The 21,504-nt window shown below is 51.4% G+C and overlaps 1 protein-coding gene, 1 long non-coding RNA gene and 1 pseudogene across 10 annotated transcripts; 2 read left to right on the top strand and 1 right to left on the bottom strand.

Annotated features, from left to right (window-relative positions):
* Positions 1-3,181: 3,181 nt before the first annotated feature.
* Positions 3,182-17,097, top strand: LOC117200128 (uncharacterized). 2 transcript variants are annotated; one of them, XR_004481571.2, is made up of 3 exons: positions 3,182-3,592; positions 5,154-5,244; positions 5,927-6,180. It is a non-coding gene; the product is annotated as an uncharacterized LOC117200128 (long non-coding RNA). The 2 variants fall into 2 exon arrangements; XR_007470090.1 differs by lacking the exon at positions 5,927-6,180 and adding an exon at positions 16,580-17,097 and having other exon boundaries at positions 3,191-3,592.
* Positions 6,307-9,811, bottom strand: C1H1orf210 (chromosome 1 C1orf210 homolog). 8 transcript variants are annotated; one of them, XM_033421944.2, is made up of 4 exons: positions 9,699-9,793; positions 8,370-8,447; positions 7,406-7,522; positions 6,307-7,259 (listed from the first exon to the last, which is right to left on the bottom strand). In XM_033421944.2, the coding sequence occupies exons 3-4, from the start codon at positions 7,422-7,424 to the stop codon at positions 6,937-6,939; spliced, it is 342 nt and encodes a 113-aa protein (XP_033277835.1). In that variant the 5' UTR covers positions 7,425-7,522; positions 8,370-8,447; positions 9,699-9,793; the 3' UTR covers positions 6,307-6,936. The 8 variants fall into 8 exon arrangements, with proteins under 8 accessions (XP_033277835.1, XP_033277834.1, XP_049550185.1 ...); XM_033421943.2 differs by having other exon boundaries at positions 9,598-9,734; XM_049694228.1 differs by lacking the exon at positions 9,699-9,793 and adding an exon at positions 9,603-9,621.
* On the top strand, positions 14,229-17,037 carry LOC101270691 (hypoxanthine-guanine phosphoribosyltransferase-like; annotated as a pseudogene).
* Positions 17,098-21,504: the final 4,407 nt, after the last annotated feature.

Here is a 21,504-nt window from a genome sequence, read left to right as displayed (position 1 = left end):
AGCATCCAGGTTAGAGACCTCAGGTGCCGAGGTTCCGCCTTGCTTTTGCAGGCTAGTGTGCAGACTCCCCAACACGACAGGCCTCCCTCTTTCCTCAACACACCCACGAGCCAGCGACGCTGCACCATTGTCGTGACTCCACCACGGGGGGTCCTGGCACGGGCCTGGGCACATAGTAAGGTGTGGATGGGCGGATGAAGGACTCGGCTTGGTGAGACCCACCTATAACTGGGAAGGGTAGGGAAGTTAGCCCATTGTCCGCTGTTGGCCCCGAATCTTTCCCTCCTGAGGCCCCGCACTGTCTTCTCTAGAAACTCTCATTCTTCCCGGGCTCCCAAGAGGGAGCTCTCACTATCACCCAATTCCTGGGCCATTAGAGGACCGCAGAATGCCTCTTCCTCCTGTTAAACAGGGATAAATCCTGTTTCTTTTCAGCGAAGACAGGGTTAGACTCTTTCACAATATTTCTTTTAAGAAACTAAAGGAAAACAAACACAGAAAATTGGGGTGGGGGGAAGAGTTACACAGGAAAATGTCTAGATGAGCAGCTACTGTAGGCCAGGCCCGTGTCAGGCTCTCCTGGGAAGGATGCCAGATGAAGAGCATGGTTAGTGCCCACAGAGGACACTGTGGACCTATTCCAAAGGGCAGTGGAAGTCGGCATGTACACACCCAACTACAGCATGAGAAGGATGGTAGGAGCTGGGTGGAGGCCCAGGTGGGGCGGAAATGCTAATACTTCCTGATTCACTAAAGCTGACCCCCACAACCTCCCACCTCCAGCCTGTGTGCTCAAAGCCGTGCACTCAACCCCATCTTGGTCCCCATGGCAACCAGTCATCCGCTGGCCACTCTGCTCTCTCTCTGTCCCTCTAAAGCAGCCCCTTCTGTTTTCATCTCCCATCTGGCTCAGACCCTGTGCCCATCATGTCACCCACTCCTTGACAGAGTCCTCAACAACTTAGCCCCCTGACCTTTGGTCCCACCCTCCCAGCAAAATCCCCTCCGTGGATAAACCCTCACACCGACCAGCTACGAGAGAAATCTGCACAGCCGGGCAGCCTGGTGTCACTGTGATTCCCCATCACCAACCTCAACCAGGTCTGAAACTCAGCTTACCAGTTACACTGTTTCCCTGGCCAGCTGCTGCTCCCACAGCGCCCTCAAGTTCTCTCCATTCCCTTCACACCACAACATCACCCCCTCACAGCCCCCAACACTGCTCTCTGCAGACGACTTGGCCTCCCTCGCTCGCCATGAGAAAATAAGAGTCGTGGGGTGGGAAGCCTCCACCTTGCTCCTGCGAAATCACGCCTCCTTTACTCCTGTCTGTCAAACGGTCTTGTCAGCCCAGCTGAGGAATTTGGACTTTGTCCTCGGGACACTGAGAAACATGGAAAGATTTTAATTAGGGGGGTACTCTGAGCAGAATAGGATTGGGGACTCGCTGGCTGCAGTGTGAAGCTGAGATTGGTCTTAGCAGGAAAAAAAAAAAAAAAATGACCAAACAGCCCCAGAAATGCCATCTCAGCTGGCCCCTGAGGGATGAGAAGCAGCTGGTCAAGAAGGTTGGGAAGAGAATCCCAGAAATAAGGAATCGCAGAAGGGCCCAGAGACAAAAGAATTGGTTCCTTCGAGGAACCACAGAAGGTTTGGGTGGTGGGAACATGGAGTATCAGCTGGTAAGAGGCAAGGGTGAAGCTGGGGGGATCCCTGGGCCCCTCCCGGGTTTCAGAGGCTCCCTAGCAGGTAGTACAGTTTCTTAAGGCCAAGAGGAATCCAGTGAAGGATTGTAAGGAGAGGGATGGCCTGGCCGGAATTGTATTTTAAGACAATTAGAATTAATTGGAAGGGGTAAAAATGGAGGCAGGGAAATCAGTTGGTGGATTGATGCCACCTCCAGATGCGAGATGACGCGGCTCGGACAAGGGTGGGGGTGGCTGTTGGGACAGAGTCAGACAGGACAGGTTCGACGGATGCTCAGAAGGTGGGACCGACAGGTCTTTGCTACTAACTACCTGCAGGAGTTTTAGGATGGGACAGATGTGATGGGTCCATGATGACTGAAAGAGAAGTTGAAGACACAGGGCAGAGAAGAGGCCAGTCTTCAAGTCCCTGAGCGGGGAGGCGGGGAGGGTGGATCGAGCCCACAGTGGAGGGATTGGGCTCACGATGCTATTCTGATAGGAGAGAAGGAAGAATGTGGACAGGAAGGTTTGTGGGTTTTGTAGCAGGAAACTGACAACTACTCTCTCTGTGAGGCAGAGGCCATTTTAAGGAGCTGCTGCGGAGAATGACCAAGAAAACAGCGAGGTTGCTGAAGGCTTTGAGAGCCCGCGGGAGGCTGGAGAACAGGCAGGAACGGAAGCACAAGCACGGCCTGGGCAAGGGGGGCGGCGAGGGGGGCGTTCCTCCACAGCGCGCGGAGGGCGGGATGCAGGCCTCAGGTTGGAGTGTCACCTGGAGTGTGTAATGGTGACATGACAGGGCAGGTAAGCTGAGGATACTAGCAAGAGGGTGGCTGACATAAAGGGCCCTGTAATCTAAACTGATGTCGGGGGAAAAGACAAGAGGAGCTGTTGGAGACGGCACAGAGAGGTCTGGATCTCCTAGAAGCTCCCACGGGGCGGCAGGCGAGGTGGAGGGAGAGACACCTGCCACATGTTCCTCCTGGGCCACCTGGATGCTGGATCCTGGAAGAACATGTTCCTGAAATTGCCAAATGTGTTCCAGTCCAGGCGGTCCTTCCATCACATCCAGCCACACCCCACCTGAGACCTCAGGCCCCCCTCGAGGAGCTTCCTCCGGGCCTCGGGGGACCAACACAAGCTCAGTTCTTGCACACTGACTGGGTTGCCTTCCGGACTGCTCCCCGGGACATGCGAGACTGCCCTTGGGCATGGCAGAGGCCGGCCCACTCTGGTCCCCTGCCCAGCCAGGGATGGGACATACCACTTCTACCCTCACAGCCTGCTCTCCCAAACCTGGAACTTCCTGGCCCCCATTCACACGGGGCAGAGGGGCTCCAGCCCAGGCAGGGTGGGAACAAGTCCAGCTACCAGGAGATTCCTTCGCTGGGTCTGTTTGATCATGACTTAGAGGTGAGATGAGGGCGTTATTGCTGAGTGAAGCAGGCAAGTTGCAGTTAACATGTTTGAGCCTCAACGTCTCAGTCTATAGAATGGGATGCCTGCCCAGCAGGGAGGTTGTCAGGAAGTGCTAACACATCAGTATTATTATTATTATTGTTGTCGTGATTTTTATATTGTACGGCATCAGAACTTCCAATTCAAGTCCTTTGCTGTTCTGAACTGGATCTTCTGACCTGAGTCCTGGGAAACAGAGAAGTTCAAATCCCAGCCTGGAGAGGATGAGGAGGAGGAGGCACGGCAAGCTCCTCCTTCAGGATTAAGACTGGTCACCTGTCCCGGGAAGCAGTTGCCCCGGCGGTGCCCATACAGACACGGCTGATACCTGCAGATGCTTGCTCGGCTCTACTTCACACGGCACTCATTCAATCCTTCTAAAACTGTGTGAGGCAAGGACTACTATCATCCTCATTTTACTGAGAAGAAATTGGAGCGCTGAGGAGGTAAGTAACTTGCCCAAGGTCACACAGCAGGTAGATGGCAGAACTGGGATTTGAACCCAGATAGTCTGTGCTCTGAACTCAGTTTACTGCTCCGCTGGGCTTCTTCAACTTCCTGTCCGTGGCTTGTGTGACCCCTGTCTTTGGCCTCCACACAAGGACCATGGATGTGGCCTTACTCTGGGGGCAGCAGGATGAGGCAGCCAGGAAGCTAGGCCGTCCTCTGCAGTCAGGTCTGGGTTGGGGCTCCCTGGGAAGAGAAGGTGATGCCAGCTGCTGAGGGGTAAGGACAGGGTGCAGGGCCGGGGGCAGAGATGGGCTGGGATCAGGGTCTGAAGCCAGAGGAGGGCAGACCAGAGGGAGGCCGCCCAGCAGTTCCAGCATCCCCGGGCCTTTGAACCTGTGGACCCAGGTGGTGCTCCCTCTTTGTGCCTGGGGCCAGGCATGCGGAGCTCAGCGGGAACCATTCCTCAGGGGAATCCAGCAGGGCCACTCTCGGGGTCCAAGTTTCCTGCCACCCACAGCTGGTTCTGAGAGGAAGCCTTCCCTGCCAACCCTTCTTGGTGCTGGGCTCAGAAAAGTGACTTCTAATCTGGGGTTGGGCCCTTACCTCCTCCTGGATCCCTCAGAGGTTCTGACTCAAGTCCCCTAGAAGATGTGAAAATGGGGACGGCCGAGCTCTTTCCTAGCCCCGAACTTCAGGCAGGGCAGCCCCTCCAGGTGGACCTTGGGAACGCATGAGGGCAGGGGACAGACCCACCTGGGTTCCCAGCAGCTCCTCCCCCAGAGGCCAGGACACGCTCTGCTACTCAGCCTCCTCTGCGGGGTCTCGGGCTGGGGCCCACACAGGGCCTTCCCGGGCCTGCGAGGGGGTCAACTGTCTCGGGACTGAGGAACAATGGCTGGAGTGGGGGTCCCCTCCTCCCTGACGGCTTCTCGCCAAGCTCTCCTGCCACATGCTCCTCTGCAGACGGACCCTCCTCTGCCAGTGTTTCCCTGCTCAGTCTTCAGCGCCTCCGCTACCCTGACCCCTCCCTGGTGATCTGATTCACTCCCGGGGACTCAGGGAACCTACTGTCAATGATTCCCAAGCCCACATCTACAGACCAGCCTTCGCCCTGTGAATCCAGCTGCCCCAGGCATCTCTCCCCTGGAAATCCCGTGTCCGGCATTGAACCCTCACTCCCCCAAAACCTGCTCTTCCTCAAGTGCCCAGCCAGCCAGTCAGAAACCAGGGTGGCTTCGTTGATTCCCTACTCCCCACGTCCAGCAGCCGAAAGTTCTGCCAACCACCCCTGCCATCCACCCCCATCCCTTCCAGATGTGACCCTGCCTCTGTCACACCTCTGGAATCTCTCTGTTCCCTGTACCACACCTTAGTCATGTCTGGGTCTCTCCCCTGCAATCCATCCCCACGCACGGCATCCCCCTCTTCAGCTTCATCCCTGGCGCGGGCACCCTGGACCCCACACTGCAACCCTCCTGGACCCCCTGCCTTTTCCTCAAGCACCCCCCTATATTAGTCAGCCATCACTTTCTTTCTCCACTGGCTCTTTCCTCAAAGGCTAACACTGCATCCGGTGGACACATGTGAGTGGCTGCCTGGTTCCCGACGACTTCCCCTTTTCTGGCTGGGACTGACCTGGAACAAACAGGTGGGCTCCCCAAATCACAAGTGGACTACAGGAGCCTGCCCCCACTGGTCAGAACTGGTTGCACCAGTAGTAGATACTTTTTTTTTTTTTTTGGCTTTGTTGGGTCTTTGTTGCTGTGCGTGGGTTTGTCTCTGGTTGCGGTGCATGGGCTTCTCATTGCGGTGGCCTCTCTTGTGGAGCACGGGCTCCAGGCATGCGGGCTTCAGCAGCCGTGGCACACAGGCTCAGTAGTTGTGGCGCACGGGCTTAGGTGCCCCACGGCATGTGGGATCTTCCCGGACCAAGGCTCGAACCCGTGTCCCCTGCATTGGCAGGTGGATTCTCAACCACTGCGCCACCAGGGAAGCCCCACAGTAGTAGATACTTGACTCAAGCTGGACCAATCAGATTCTAGCACCTGAATACTTGAGACCCAGAATCAAGAGTTTGGAAGTCCCAGGCATGGAGCCTCATAAGTGCCGATAAATGACAAAGCACTAGAGGTCCCATGCCTGACCTCAGGCGGCTGGGACCACCTGCTTCCTGCCCTCCTGAGTCAGCTGTCCCTTTAATTCACCCCCAAAACTCCTTTCCATTGCTTGCAACCAAAGAAGCTTAACTCAAGTCTCTGCCGTCTTGAAACCGCCTCCCTTGCCCAAAACTCCCCCCCAGCAACCATGACTCTGTCCTTCTCTCTGCCAAGGTTCTTGATAAAGTCTTCCACAGTAGACTCCACGCCCTCACCTTTCATCCACTCGCCTGTCAGCCCACGGAAATTCTACAAAGTCAACAAATACTTATTTAGCCTCTTCCGTGTGAGAGACTCTGAAGACACAGAACAAGGCGCAGACTGTGGCCTCAGAGAATTCACAGTCTAGCCCAGTAAGGGGTTAGTGCAAATTGTAATAAAGATTAAATTTAAACGTGGTAAGAGACTGGTAGGGAAACTCACAGATGTTATGGAAGGGAGGGGCTCCGGGAAGGTGTCCCAGGGAGGGGATGTCCGAGCACTGTCATGGCTTTGAGTGACAAGGGACATGTTTGTGCACAAGTTTCAGTTCAGGAAAATAAAAAATGAGTGACTTCTTCCTATTTTTATTTAAAATGAAAATAGATTTATTAGTATCTGTGAAAAACATAATATATTATAACTATTTAGATTACCACTTGATTGATAGGAAAAAAATCTCCCTGAGAAACTTGGCACAATGATTTTCACCTGCTAAGACGTTATCACCTGGGCACATGTGAAATGCTGGCAGGTAGGCAGCCCACATGGGGTCTACTGGCCAGGGATTCTCATCACTGTCATAAAGGACTTGGGAGAAGAGAAGGGCAGGGAGACAAGGGAAGAGTGTGAGCAAAGGTCCATGGAGAAGCAGCATGGTAGGTGGGGGAGGAATAACAAATAATTGGTTAAGCAGGGAGTAAAGTCGGGAAAGGCAGGAAAGGAAGCCAAAGGCTGACGGAGGCCTGATTTCACAGCCAGGGCCTTGGTAGGCTTTATCCCAAGAACAGGAGGGAGCCATTGAGGGTTACTGAGCAGGAGGGGGTGTTTCACTTTGGTGGCTAGTGTCAAGGAAGGGGGGATTGATCTACCCCTACTCTGCCCTTAAGCCCTAGCCACCAAGTCCCTGAGGCTTGTGGTTCCCACAAAGTATCTGCTGTCCTTAAGCTGTTGGGCATAGGGGTGGGGGGTCCGAAGATGAGGGCTCAGAGGGAGAAGTGGTCCCTACTTCCCTCCGTCCCCAGCCCACCAACCCCAGGGTGAATGTAATTGTCCTCGATGAAACCATCATCATCCTCATCTTCACCCACCTCGGGGCGGACCCCTTTCACTGTCCCAGACAGCGGGCGGTGCTGGTAGCTGGCACGGTATTTGCGGCAGAGGTGGCATTTAGCAGCAAGTGCGATGAGGAGAGAAAGGACCACAGCCCCCAGCACGACCCCTACCAGCACAGGCCATGCCCGGGCCCCGCTGCCCAGTCCAGGGGATACGGCCGATGCTGTGGTGAGCTCCGAGGGCTCCACAGTGGCTGCAGAGAAAGGGAAAGTGTTAGGGATGGGGCCCCCGATTGGCTCCCTGGGGAAACTGAGAGGAGTGGGGCAAGTTCCTCCCCGCAACCTCAGCATCTGAGGGGTACCCAATCCCCTCCTCAGCCTCCCTCCCACTGTCACTCACTTCGGTTTGCCTCACTCATTGAGGGGCCGGAAGACACTGGGGAGCCTCAGCCTCTGCCAGAAGAACCCTGGCTCCAAGGAGACTCCCAGACGCCAGGCAGCCCCAGGGCACAGAGTCCTGGAACATACACACACGTTTGGATGTCAGGGATGGCCACAGGGCGCATGTTCCAGGCCACACTCACAGCTGTGTGAGGGCGCTGCACAGACTCCGGAGACTGGACAATTGACCATAACCAGTTGCCCGCAGGAGAAAAACAAGCCGAGCCACGGGAATTGGCTGTGTGTAAGGGAACACCCGGAAGCGGCTGGAAAAATAACTCAATGCTGGAATTTACTGAGCACAACTTATGATTCAGTCACCAGGCAACGTGCTTATAGAACCTTGTAATGAGGGCATAAACGTTGTCCCCACTCTCCAGCTGAGGACTCTGAGGCCCAGAAAGGTGAATTCACTCAGCCAGAGTCCCAGGACTTGAACCCAGGTCTCTGATGCCAGGGCCCAGACCCAGGCTGCTCCCCTGCTTGGTAAGCTGAGGACGGCAGGTGGGGCAGAGGCAGTCCTGGCCTCCAGAGGTTGGGCAACAGCAACTGCTGGGAGCTAATGGGCAAAGTGGAGACCACGCATGGAGGACGGTGCTGGGCTCCACCCAGGACAGGAAGCTCCAGACACAGCCTGGCCCCTCTGCTCCTGAGTCAGAAGCCCTGCGTCCACACCCACCACCGCTACCCTCAGCCCTTCAGGCACATTCCTTGTCCTTTCACCTCTGCCCCAGGGGGTGGTGAGCTGTATTCTAGGAGTAGCCAAATGTGAATCAACTGGGTCAGGAGAATATCTGGCTGAGAATCACTAGGGGCTGGGAAGGATCTAGAGGAGGAAGAGCATCTGGGCCAGAGGAGTGTCTGGGGGAGCAGCACCTGATTGGGGAGCACCTACAGGAAGAGCATCTGGGTTACAGAAGTACCTGGAGGAGGAACAGCTGGGGCTGGAGGTATCTGAATCAGAGGAGGACCTGGGAGGAGTGTCCAGGCTAGGAAAGCACCTAAGAGAGAAGCACCTAGTTTAGGGGAGTACCTGGCCATACTCTTTAATATCAATACTGTAATGATGCCCTCCCTCCTCAACTCCACATTGCCACCAAGTCCCATGAGTTCTTGCTCTCAATATCCCTAGAATGCCTATGCCCCTCCTCTGCACCCCACCGCCACTGCCCCAGTCCAAGCCACCTTCATCTTGTACCTCAATTCTTGCAATAACCTCCAAACTGGTCTCTCCTCACCTCTCATCCATTCCTCAGAGTGATGGGCCTATGGCTCAAATCTGACCCCATTACTCCCCTGCTTAAAAATCCTGCACAAGCTCCCCAGGCCCGCAAGGCTGAGTGCAGGTTCCTCAGCACATCCTTCAAGTCCTCGCAATCCAGCACACAGCCTCCCATTCCCTCCCCGTGCTACACACACACACCTACATGCGCACACACACACGCACACACCTACATGCACACACACACCTACACGCAGGCATGCACACACACCTACATGCAGGCACGCACACACACCTACACGCGCGCACACACATACACCTACACACACACACACACACCCTGCCTTGCCCTCTTGTTTCCCAGCCACCCCCTCCTGTTTTTTGAGTCCCCCATCCCTCAAGGTCAAATCAGACCATACCTGACTGTGAGGTTGTCCCAGGGCCCCTCTCATCACCCCCTTCACTGCCCTGCCCAGTCAGCCACCAGTCAGAACTGGCCAGTTACTAGATGGGCAGCTCCCTGGTCAGGGACTGGGCTGAATAACGTGCATCCTGGCGCTGGCAGAGAGCTTAGTAGTCAGCTGCTCTGTACATGTTTGTGAGATGAGTGGACATGGGGGTAGGGTGGGGGGTCATTAGAAAGGAGCAGTAAATCATTCACTCACCCATTCATCAGCAAACATTCATCGGGTGCCTACCACGAGCCCGGCACTAGGCACTGGGTCCTCAAAAAAAAAAAAAAAGAAGGATTTTGTTAAATTGATATGAGTTGAATTCAACCTGACGTTTTTAAGATTTTACTCCTACTCCTTTCCTTCCTGCCCTGTCCCGCTGAATTCTTCCCAAGGACACACACACACACACACACACACCCTCAGGCTGTCACCCCACCCCTTCTGGTCACATTTCTTCCACCGACAAACACTCACCCCACCCTGATTTGTAGCTCCTTTCCTGCTCCCAGGAGCCCTCGGGGATCTGTGGGTTCCCCATCCCAGGCCCCCCCAGTGTCTTTCCCTCTGCTCCCCACCTGTAGGAACTGTGCACAGTCCGCGGAGGAGCTTCCAGTTAGAGCCGGCAGGACCCGGCCAGGTGGGCGGGCCAGAACTGCAGCTTGACTCACCTGTGGACGCAGCAGCCAGGCGGGGCCGAAGCCGCAGATAAGGGCGGAGAGCAGAGCCTCCAATAGGGAGGACTTATGCTATACCTTCCCAAGAATTGCGGAGAACCTTCTGGCGCAGCCCTCACCCCCACCCCCAGTGCCGGGGGCGGGGGCGGTTGGGGGTTTAGTGCCGCTGGGATCCAGAGAGGGGGCAGTCTTCAGCAGGCAGCCGCTCAAGCTGGCGGCCCCGATAAACAAGTGAATTTCCGGTGACAGGTACGAAGTCCAGAGTTGAAGAGGGACCGCCTGTGTAGGCGGCCGGCCGGAACCAGACGGGAGGGGGGTAGGCATTCTCCAGGCAAAGCCAGAGGGACCAAGAAGACGCAAAACTGCCTGCAAGAGTATGTAAGCGAGTCTGTGTGTGTGTGTAGGTCAATGGGGAGTGTGAGTTCAGAGGCCTTTTGAGGAGTGTGTATGTGCCCTTGGGGGGGTTATTGTGTGTATGTGTGTTTACCTGGACAGGGTACAAGCCTCTGTCTGGATCTCAAGGATCCTGTGACCCCACAAAGCTAGGCTCTGAACCTCTACCTTTTGCCTTACTCCTCTTCCCCAGGCCGAGTGCCTCCTTTTCCTTTCAGACCCTCATGGAGTCACGTTCCCAGAGCCCTCCGTCTAGCCCAGTAAGCCCCGCCTCCACTTGGCAAGCCCCGCCTCCTCCATCCTCAGAGCACCGTCTGTCACAGCATTGCTTTCACGATCTTGTAATTGTTTCTTCCTGTGCTGCCTCCCCACCTGGACTAGCAGGGGAGCTCTCCCAGGGTGGAGCCAAGTTTGACAGTCTCTGGGTTCCCAGCACCTGCCACAGGGCAGGCTCTCAGTAAATATCTAAGGGGGGAAGGGTTCCATGAGCTAAGCCATGCTGGCACAGGAGTTCACAGGAACCCGCAGGGCACAGCGGAGCAAGGGCTGCTGCCAGCTTGCAACTGGGGCACGGTAGAACTGTGGCTGGAAAGTGGAGGCCAGTTCATGCAGGACCTTGAAGATCTTGGCTCCAAGTCTGAGCTCCTACCGCCAATGGCCCCTTCCTAACTCTCCCACCTACACCTCACACTCTGTGCTGCAGTTACAACCAAACTGTTCCCTATTCCTAGAACCCACCATGCTCTCATCTCCCAGGTTTTGCATGCGCTCTTCCTGGGACCCCTGCTTTCCTCCAACCTTAACCTTCATCCTCTCCCCACCACATGTCCACCTCCCACCTGGCTGACTGTTCCTCCCATCACATGGGCCCCAGCTTAGGTCCTCTTTATCTAGATGCACCCAAGCCTGGATCCCTCCTCCCCGCTCTGTGCCCCCTGAAGACCCTGGCCCTTCTCCCCCATAGCCCTGACCACACAGCATTGTGATTTTCTCTTTACTTGTCAGAGTGCCCTATGAGCCTGTAAACTCTGGAGGTAGGGTCTGTGTCTGTCTTGTTCCCCTTCAAATCCCTAATATCTAAAATGACAACAATAAATACTCTTGAAATAAATGAGACAAAAGCGGAGATTATCCTGGATGGGGCAGTGAAGAGCCAAGGAAGTTTTAGGGTTTTGGTTTGATTTTGAAGCAAGGAAATCACAGGGTTCAAAAGATATTCGTTGAACACCTACCATGTCCTGGGCACTGTGCCAGGTGGTTTTGTTGTTGTTGTTGTTTTAATTGAGGTATTCACATAGCATAACCTAGTTCACATAACAAAAAATTCACCATATCAGTCCATTTCCGTGCACAATTTAGTAGCATTTAGTACATGCAGAATGTTGTGCAACCATCACTCCATGTAGTTCTAAAACATTTTCTTCACACCAAAAGGATTCTCCCCACTCGTTCAGCAATCACTCCTCATTTCCCCCTCCCCAGCCTCCAGCAGCGTCTAATCTGCTCTCTGTCTCTATGGATTTGCCTGTGCTGCATATGTCCTACAAATGTAATCAGATTTGGGCCAACTTTTTAATGAATTATTTCATTTAATCCTCCTGACTGTACTATGAGATAGATGTTAATTAGTTCCTTAACAGATGAATAAAATGAGGCCATGAGATGGTAATTTGCGTTAAGTTCCACAGGAGAAAACAAGTAAAGGTCTACCCATCCATTAGTCAACCATTTATTCAATGAATACTTATTAAATGCCCACCACAGAGCCACAGCCAGCCCATATGGCAAGCATTGCAAAATAGCAAAAGGCCACCTGCTAGATGCCCCACAGCATGGAGAGCAGAGAGCAGGCTTGATACTGGCAGCCACCGGCCCATCAGCCAGGAGCTCTGGTGCAGTGAGCAGCCTTCCGTGGCAGCCCTGGCAACCACGTGGTAGGCTCTGTGCCACCTGCTGGGGAGAGTTCCTGCCGCCATACAGCTTTCATTCTGGTGGTGAAGAGTGACAATATACAAGTAAGGAAATAAATACGATCATTTCAGATAATGGTTAGTGCTATGAAGAAAGTGAAATAGCTTCGAGTGATGGAGTTGTGGAAGGGGCTGCTATCGTTTTTCTTTTTTGATAGCTGTGACTTCTATGGGCGACAGTCTTTTTAAAAAAATATTTATTTATTTATTATTTATTTTGGCTGTGCTGGGTCTTAGCTGCAGCACCCGGGATCTTCATTGTGGCATGCAGGATCTTTAGTTGCGGCATGCGGACTTCTTAGTTGCGGCATGTGGGCTCTTAGTTGCAGCATGCATGCGGGATCTAGTTCCCCGACCAGGGATCGAACCCGGGACTCCTGCATTGGGAGTGCAGAGTCTTATCCACTGGAGCACCAGGGAAGACCCAGGGCTGCTATTTTATATTAGGTGGTCAGAAAAGGGGGGGACTCGCTGAAGGGGGGATGTTTGAGCTGAGATCTGAACAAGAGTGAGTGAGCAACCATGCCAATATCTGGGAAAAGAACATTCCAGAAAGAGGGAACAGCCAGAACAAAGATGGAGAAGCAAGATCGTGGCTTGTTCAAGCAACAGAAAGGAGGCCGGCTGGATGGGGTTCAGTAAGTGGGGAGAGATGGGAGGAGCTGCATGAGAGGCCTGTCCAGAGCCAGCTCAGGTGGTGCTGCACTGGGTCCTTCCCTCCGTGAGATGACGGGAAGCCACTGATGATTGGGGGACCAAAGGACTGGCCTTCTTCGGCTTCTGTGTGAAGAATGGACTAGAAGAGGCCAAAGCAGAAGCGGGGCGGCCAGTCAGGGAGCCGTTGCTATCATCCCGGAGAAGGGGAATGTGGCATCCGGGTGGTCAGGCAGAAACGGGGAGAAGTGCTCAGATTCTGGATGTACTTGAAGGTGAAGTCAACACGATTTGCTGACTGGATATGGGGTTTGAGAAAAAGAAAGGGAGTAAGAATAACTCCAAAGTTTTGACCTGAGCAACTAGGAGGATGGCGTTGTGGGAGACTGCAGAGGTGACAGCTTTGGAAGGGCAATCTGTACCTCAGTTTTGGACGTGTTACTTGTGAGATGCCCGTGATTCATCCAAGAACACACTAAGTAGGTAACAGCATAAACCAGCCTGAAGGCAGCAGAAGGTAAGGGCCAGAAATATAAATTGAGGAACCAGTAAAAAGTGGATGGTTTTTTGTGGGTTTTTTTTTTTTGCGGTACGCGGGCCTCTCACTGTTGTGGCCTCTCCCGTTGCGGAGCACAGGCTCCGGACGCGCAGGCCCAGCGGCCATGGCTCACGGGCCCAGCCGCTCTGCAGCATGTGGGATCTTCCTGGACCGGGGCACGAACCCATGTACCCTGCATTGGCAGGTGGACTCTCAACCACTGCGCCACCAGGGAAGCCCAAAAGTGGATGGTTTTTTAAAGCTGGTCATCTAGGTGAGGCCCCAAAGAGAAGTGCAGAAAGAGAAAAGGGCTGAGGGCTGAGCCCTGGAGCACTCGGGGAGCAGAGGTCAGGGACTGGAGGAGAAGCAGGAAAAGAGACTGGGGAGCGGCCCACATGGTGAGAGTCAGACAGGCGAGGGAGGTGCCCTGGAGGTCAGAGAAGAAAGCGCTTCAAGGGCAAGGGCTTCACCAGCTACGCCAAATGCTGAGGCTAGGTCAACTAGACAACACGAACTGAAAATTGACATTGAATTTGGCCGTGTAGCCGTCACTGGTGACCTTGACAAGGACAATGTCACTGATTTGTCAGGGACAAAGGCCCAACCGGAGCGATGCATGGGTATGGGAGCAGAGGAAGTAGAAACAATGCCGTCAAGGAATTTTGCTATAAAAGAAGCAGAGAAATGGGGCAGACATGGGAGGCGAGTGTGGGATCAAGGAAGGATTTTTTCAAGGCTAGGAGCTTTTAGACCACGTGTGTATGCGGGTCAGAATAATCCAGGAGAGGGAGGAAACTGGTGATGCAGAAGGAAGAGAGAAGGGACAGTGGGGGTGGGAAGTCCTTAATGACATCGAGGGGTGTGGGGTTGAGCGCACAGGTGGAGGGCTGGCCTTGGGCAGGAGCAGGGAGGTTCCCTCTGAGGAAGGAGGAGGGTCAGGTGAGTGATAGAAGCCTTAAGGAGTTTTCTTCCCATGGCTTCTGTTTTTGCAGAGAAATAGGAAGCAGTGTCATCAGCTGAGAGTGAAGAGTGGGGAGCGGGTGCTGCGGTTTGAGGAGAGAAGAGAAGGTGTAAGTTCATCATCCTGGGGCTTTGGAGAGAGAATGGAGTGTGGTAGACTTGCCAGGCAGCATCAGGACTCCCTTGAGGTGAGCGGCATGAATTTAAAGTGATATCAGTAAGGGTGGCTGAATGTTTTGTTTTCCAGCCACTCCAAGTGTGCAGGTGGGGAGAAGATGGAGCCTGGAATTTAATCAGGATTGGGGCCTTGCCAGGCAAGTCTGATAAAGCCAGAGAGGGGTAAGGAGCTGTAGGCAAGGCAGTGGTTGACATGATGGCCCAGACAATCAGGCCAGGTAAAGAGGGAAGCGAGGATGGGGTCGGGGAGGGGTGAGGAACCCTGAAAAAGTGGCAGGACTGATAGATTTTAGGAGCAATTACTGACGTACTAGAGAAAGTTGAAAACATAGAAGGTGGTGGGCAGATGACAGCATATAGAAATGGAGGTTACCCAGGGGATACAGACAAGCCCTAGGACATGAACCATGGAGTGGTCCTGAGGTAGGGTTTACAGACCAGTGGTGGTTTTGCTATTATCTGAAACATATCGACTCAACCTGCTGAATCAGAGGTCCAATGATTATGCGCTAACAGCTCTATGAGTACATGGCAGAGGCAGAATTTGAACCCAGGTCTTCTGCCTCTAGGTCCAGCACGTTTCCAGATACATCCCCACTGCTCCTATGAGTAACACTGTCAAGGTGTTCCATTCCTCACAATCATTTGAAGTGACAGATAGCAATCACTGCTTTTCAAAGATTTGCTTATATTTCCCAAAGGAGGCTCGGGGTGCTGCTACTAGAAGAACCAGGAATGAACGCTGAGCAAGCAAAAGAATGAGGTGTCCCGGTCCCCAGCCTGCACCTACTTCCTCCTCCACCTCACCCAACCCCTCCCCGGGGCAGACCCAGGGCTCTTAGCCTTGGGGTAGTTGCGTCCCCTTTAAGAAGCTGATGAGAACCCCGACTGCCCTCAGCCCACACACCAGCCAGCTCCGTTATGGTGACCTGCAGCCCCACCGTCATGATTAGTGATAATGAACCAGGTTATGACCTGGATTTATTTTGTATACCTAATCATTATGCTGAGGATTTGGAAAAGGTGTTTATTCCTTGTGGACTAATTATGGACAGGACTGAACAGCTTGCTCGAGATGTGATGGAGGAGATGGGAGGCCATCACATCGTGGCCCTTTGTGTGCTCAACGGGGGGCTATAAATTCTTTGCTGACCTGCTGGATTACATCAAAGCACTGAACAGAAATAGCGATAGATCCATTCCTATGATGGTAGATTTTATCAGACTGAAGAGCTACTGTAATGACCAGTCAACAGGTGACATAAAAGTAATTGGTGGAGAGACTTCCCTGGTAGCACAGTGGTGAAGAATCCGCCTGCCAATGCAGGGGACACGGGTTCCAGCCCTGGTCCGGGAAGATCCCACATGCCGCAGAGCAACTAAGCCCGTGAGCCACAACTACTGAGCCTGCGCTCTAGAGCCCACGAGCCACAACTACTAAGCCTGCGTGCCACAACTACTGAGGCCCAAGAGCCTAGAGCCCGTGCCCCGCAACAAGAGAAGGCCCTGCAATGAGAAGCCCACGCACCACAACAAAGAGTAGCTCCCGCTCACCGCAACTAGAGAAAGCCCGCGTGCAGCAGCGAAGACCCAACGCAGCCAAATAAATAAATAAATAATTTTTTAAAAAAGGTAATTGGTGGAGATGATCTGTCAACTTTGACTGGAAAGAATATCTTGATTATTGAAGGTATCATTGACACTGACAAAACAGTGCAAACCTTGCTTCCCTTGGTCGAACAGCATAATCCAAAGATGGTCAAGGTTGCAAGTTTGCTGGTGAAAAGGACGCCTCAGAGTGTTGGATATAGACCGGACTTTGTTGCATTTGAAACTCCAGGCAAGTTTGTTGTAGGATATGCCCTTGACTATAATGAATACTTCAGGGATTTGAATCATGTTTGTGTCATCAGTGAAACTAGAAAAGCAAAATATAAAGCCTAAGATGAGAGTTCAAGTTGAGTTTAGAAACATCTGGAGTCCCACTGAAATCACCAGTAAAATTATCAACTGTTCTAGTTCTGTGGCCAGCTGCTTAGTAGAGCTTATTGTATGTATCTTCTAAGAATTTTATCTGTTTTGTATTTTAGGAACGTCCCTTGCTGCATGCCTGAACTCTATTTGCACGATGAGCCTATAGACTATCAGTTCCCTTTCGGTAGATTGCTGTTTGATTCGTGAATGAAAAATCCCTTAAACCACATCACTATTGAATGAAAATACTGAAATTGTATCTGTAAGAAACATTTAAAGCAAAGAATATATTAGTTTTTAAATTGGTATTTTAATTTTTATATATTCAGGAAAGAACAGAAGTGATTGAATATTGTTCATTATTACCACTGTGTGCTTAGAAAAGTAAGAAGCAGTCAGTTTCATATGAGTGACAGCATTTAGAGGTATCATTATGTTGGATAAACCATATGTCCTGGAATTATTTTAGTAGGTTTCAGTAATTTATTAACTGTATTTTCCCACAGGTTCAGATTATTTCCGGTGAATCTTTGTCAACAGTTCCTTTTAAATACAGATCGATAAGTTCCAAAAACCTGCCACTTTTTTGAGTCTTCAATGTAAAATCCTTAAAATAAAGGCTGTCTCTTTTTTTTTTTTTTTTTTTTTTTTTTTTGCGGTACGCGGGCCTCTCACTGCTGCGGCCTCTCCCGCCGCGGAGCACAGGCCCAGCGGCCATGATTCACGGGCCCAGCCGCTCCACGGCATGTGGGATCCTCCCGGACCGGGGCACGAACCCGCGTCCCCCGCATCGGCAGGCAGACTCCTAACCACTGCGCCACCAGGGAAGCCCAAGGCTGTCTCTTTAAAAAAAAAAAAAAAGCAGCTGATGAGAAAAACAAAATGCATTTGCACACCCAGTCACAAGTATGCTCACAGGCTTGGCAGGGAGTAAGGGCTCAAGAAAAACTTGTCGAATGAATGAATGGTTGGAATTCCAGGGGTCTCACTTGCCCTCTTGGGGTTAAGAACTGGTGTTAACACACCAGTTCCTGCACACTGAAAACAAGCTCTCTGACCTGGTCAACCCTGAAGTAAGGTCAAAGGATATATTCCCAGTGGTGCTTCCCAGACCTACACCTGAGACTAGGGAAACGCTTGGACATCACAGCTTCTACGGTTTCCTAACTTGCTCAAGGCAGACCAGCCTGTCTGGGGCCATGGTATTCCGCAAAGCCCTGAGGGAGAGCTTGCTAAACCTCCTCTATCCCAGTCAAAGCACCCTGAAACTCCAGTATAATTACCTCAGATGGTTGCCACATCCAACATCCAGGTTCACGGGACAACTTCCTCCCAAGCCACCAGCTCCAACTTGCCGCAACGGATTTATAATTGGACATCACAGGTGCCCAGTGTGATGAGGTAGCCATCTGCGGCACCCTGTGTTCAGTTACCTCTTGGGTAACCGGATCTGGGAGGAACAGAACTCAGCAGACCTGGCAGAGGAGGACCACACCCTCTCCCAAGGGATGTAACACCCAGGCCAGTGGCCAGAGGTGGCAGAACAGCGGGACAGAGTGGCCCCATCAGGCTGCCCCTCGCAGCCCTGCCTCCCTGGGTTCCCTGCAATAGGAATAGTCATCTCTTCCACATTCTCACTTTCTCCTGGGGTCTGGAAAGGAGGAAAGTAGGTCCCACCTGAGACCCCAGGAGTGTTGGAGGATTCCCGAGTGGAAATCCTCTGGTGGCCAGCACCACTCATGCCTGGGAAAAGGCATTTCTTCCCACGGGAACAGGAAGCCCACCCCCGCGTGCTATTGCACACACACCCGCTCCATTGGCCCAATCAGAACAAGCGTCCCTTCCTCAGGGTGTGGGCCAGGATGGAGCACCAACATGCTTTCAGGGAAAAAGGGTTAAGAAAAGGGTGGGACATCCCTATGACATTGATGAATGAATCATGAGAGCTAATGGGCTTGCGTCATCATTACTCCTTATCCTCAAATAACATGTGAAGTGAGATTGAGCAGCCAGGAAGCCATCCCCGCTCTTCAGCCAGGCTACGGATCCTGCAGGAAGGAAGGTGTGTCTATGGCCGGTGCAGTTTTCTCCCATAAAATGTGCTTTGTATTCTAAGTAGGCTTGCTGTTTTTTGAGGCCAAGGACAATGAGTCATTTGTGTCGGGTGCTAGTGGTTCTAGGATTTCAGAGTGATCTGGGGGTGAAGCAAGGACCTGGTGTACCTTAAAGGCAAGATGCCCTGAAAATGCATGCCTGCCCTTCTCTGCTGGCCCACCCTTGCCTTTTAAAGGGCCCCCACTCAATCATGACACAACACAGAGATGAGCAAATTATTTTTCTGGAATAAAACCTCTAATGCTTTCTGAGTACATAAGGGCTGGCTTTTTAAAATCTTTTGTAAGACTCTGGAGGTGATACATGCAGATGGTAGCCAGCCCCTGTGAACGCTGGAAAAGAATTTTACCCTGCTTGCTATCTAGGCAGGACCATTTAGCAGGCCCAGTGCGGAGTTAAGCTCTCTGGCTGTGGATCCAATTGTCTGGGGTCAAAGCTGAGCTCCACCACTTAACACCCTTAGGAAGCATCAGTTTCCTCATCTGTAAAATGGGGATAATCACAATGAAACCTGCCTCAAGAGGTGGGGAGCCCATGAGGAGGTGTCAGTACCTTTTCCTCACACCTGTAAATGTTCAGTAACAGTCATTCCAATGGGGGTTTGCTGGCATTCTATGTAAGACCTCTGCTTGCAGTACTGGGTAATTTCATTCTAACCAAGGTCGATAAAAGTCTGTTATGCTTTAAGAAGGTCCTGAGCTTTGAACTATCTGAACCCTCTTTGGGGTGTTGATACCAGCTTCTGGCCTCACAGGGTTCCTCGGGGCCAAATGGCCTTTGTCAAGCAGTTTGTATAAAAGGGACTTCATCCAAGCCTTGTTGGATTAACTGGGGCTTCCTTTAAATAAGGGCTTGTTTTCAGAAGCTTTCTTTTTCCAACAAGGGAAAAGAACACAATGGATTCCAAGTAATCTACAGTCCTCATCACAGCTTGTCACAAACACCTGGCGCATCTTTTCAGCCCAGAGTGCAAACACACACACTCCCTCACTTGCTAACTTCAGGAATACAGCCCCAGCCTGATGTTTCAAAAGCATTTGCTGACAAACTTCCTCTCACTTATAGAGTTATTTCCTGGAAGAACAGCAAAAACTGTTTTTGAATTGAAAATGGGCTTTAGTTGTTGCTGAAGTTAAGTGAAAGTACAATTGTTACCACCTATTTACCTTAAAAAAAAAAACCTGAAAACAATTACTTTTTCTTTTTCCTTTTTTTTTTTTTGCTGATCAACATTTTTCAAGCAAAGACAGGACTTAGGAATTGGGTTCATGTGTTGCTTATTTCAAAAAAAGAAAATTTCTTAATGTTTTTTGGGCAACATTTTAACTTGGTGCTTCAAAAAGCAATTGTGATGAAAAGTAGAGAGAGTTAAAGCACTTATGGAATAGATAGACACCGGCATTTGGGGTTGCACATAACAAAGAAATAAATATTTTTCAAAATATTCTAGGAGCCAAGACACAGGGGCATGCTTTAGGAATGTAATAGGGTGGGGGGTATATTGGAACTACCCATTTCCTTTAAAATCACTGAGGAAGACAAAGCAGCATTCGGCTTCACATACTGACTTTACACAGTTTATATGTAATAGCTTGACTTAAATCCAAGAAGCAAAGATGGAACTCTCACTCTGTTTATTTTGAAAAATAATTGCATGGACACCCTCTCCTTGCGTTTCCCTGAGACACAACAATATTGAAATCAGAGCAATTAATAACTCTACAACGGCCTCTAAGTGTTCAAGGGAAAGAAAGAGTTAATTGATCCAGACGTCATTGTCTTATTTTAAGAAACTGCCACGGCCACCCCAAGCTTCAGCGACCACCACCCTGACCAGTCGGCAGCCACCAACATCGAGGCAAGACCCTCCACCAGCAACAAGATTCCAACTCGCTGAAGGCTCAGAAAATTGTTAGCATTTTTTAGCAATAAAGTAATTTTTTAATTAAGGTATATACATTGTGTTTTCTAGACATAATGCTATTGCACATTTAATAGACTACAGTATATTTAAACCTAACTTTTATATGCACTGGGAAACCAGAAAATTCATGTGACTCGCTTTACTGCATTATTCACTTTATTGTGGTCTGGAACTGAACCCACAGTATCTCTGAGGGATGCCTGTAATATGCTTATAAAAGAGGCCTGAGAGAGCTCCCTTGCCCTTCGGCCCTATGAGGACCTGAGACCTGGAATAGGGTCCTCACCAGACCATGCTGGCACCCTGATCTTGGACTTCTACCCTCCAAAACTGTGAGAAATAAGTGTTTGTTGTTTATAAATCACCCAGTCGTTTGTTATGGCAGCCCAAAGGGACCGCGACAGACCGCATCTCCAAAAGCAGCAGCCCCAAAGCTACAGATTAGCTATGAAAAATACACAACCATTTTCAGTATCAGTTGATACCACCGAGGAAACACAGACCTCTTTAGCTCCACAGTCCCACAGTGGAGCACGGGGCTGCCCCCATGAGTCTTGGACAGTTCCAAAATCACATGTCCTTTTTCAGTTGTTATGGGCAAATGATAACTAATTTCATTACCTTTCCTTTTCAGGTCCAACAGCAGGCTTCTTACTAGCAACATTCGAACTGAAGGTGACTAAAATCTGGCATTTGGAAAGTAAAATGGCTTGAAGACTGCTAAAAATCTCTGCTTCAGAGTTACACTAGGAGGCCTGGCTGCCCTGAACCCCTGGCGACCTGGCAAAACTCCTGTATGTGCCAAGAGCTGGAATTCCCACTATTTGCAGGAAGGCGGCTTTCAGAGCAGTGAATTAGCAGCCTTGTGTGGAGTTAGTCATGCTGCTATTCTTACTTTTTTAAAAAATAAATTACCTTTAGCTCTATCGTTATCAGCTTTGTTTTGGATTGGAGGTTTGACCTCCCAATGTGTAGAACTGCGTATCTGCATTAACGTTATTC

The sequence above is a fragment of the Orcinus orca genome, chromosome 1 (assembly GCF_937001465.1).
Source record: "Orcinus orca chromosome 1, mOrcOrc1.1, whole genome shotgun sequence".
Taxonomy (NCBI): domain Eukaryota; kingdom Metazoa; phylum Chordata; class Mammalia; order Artiodactyla; family Delphinidae; genus Orcinus; species Orcinus orca.
The sequence above is the reverse complement of the archived record's forward strand: the minus strand, read 5'-3'. Positions and strand labels throughout refer to the sequence as shown.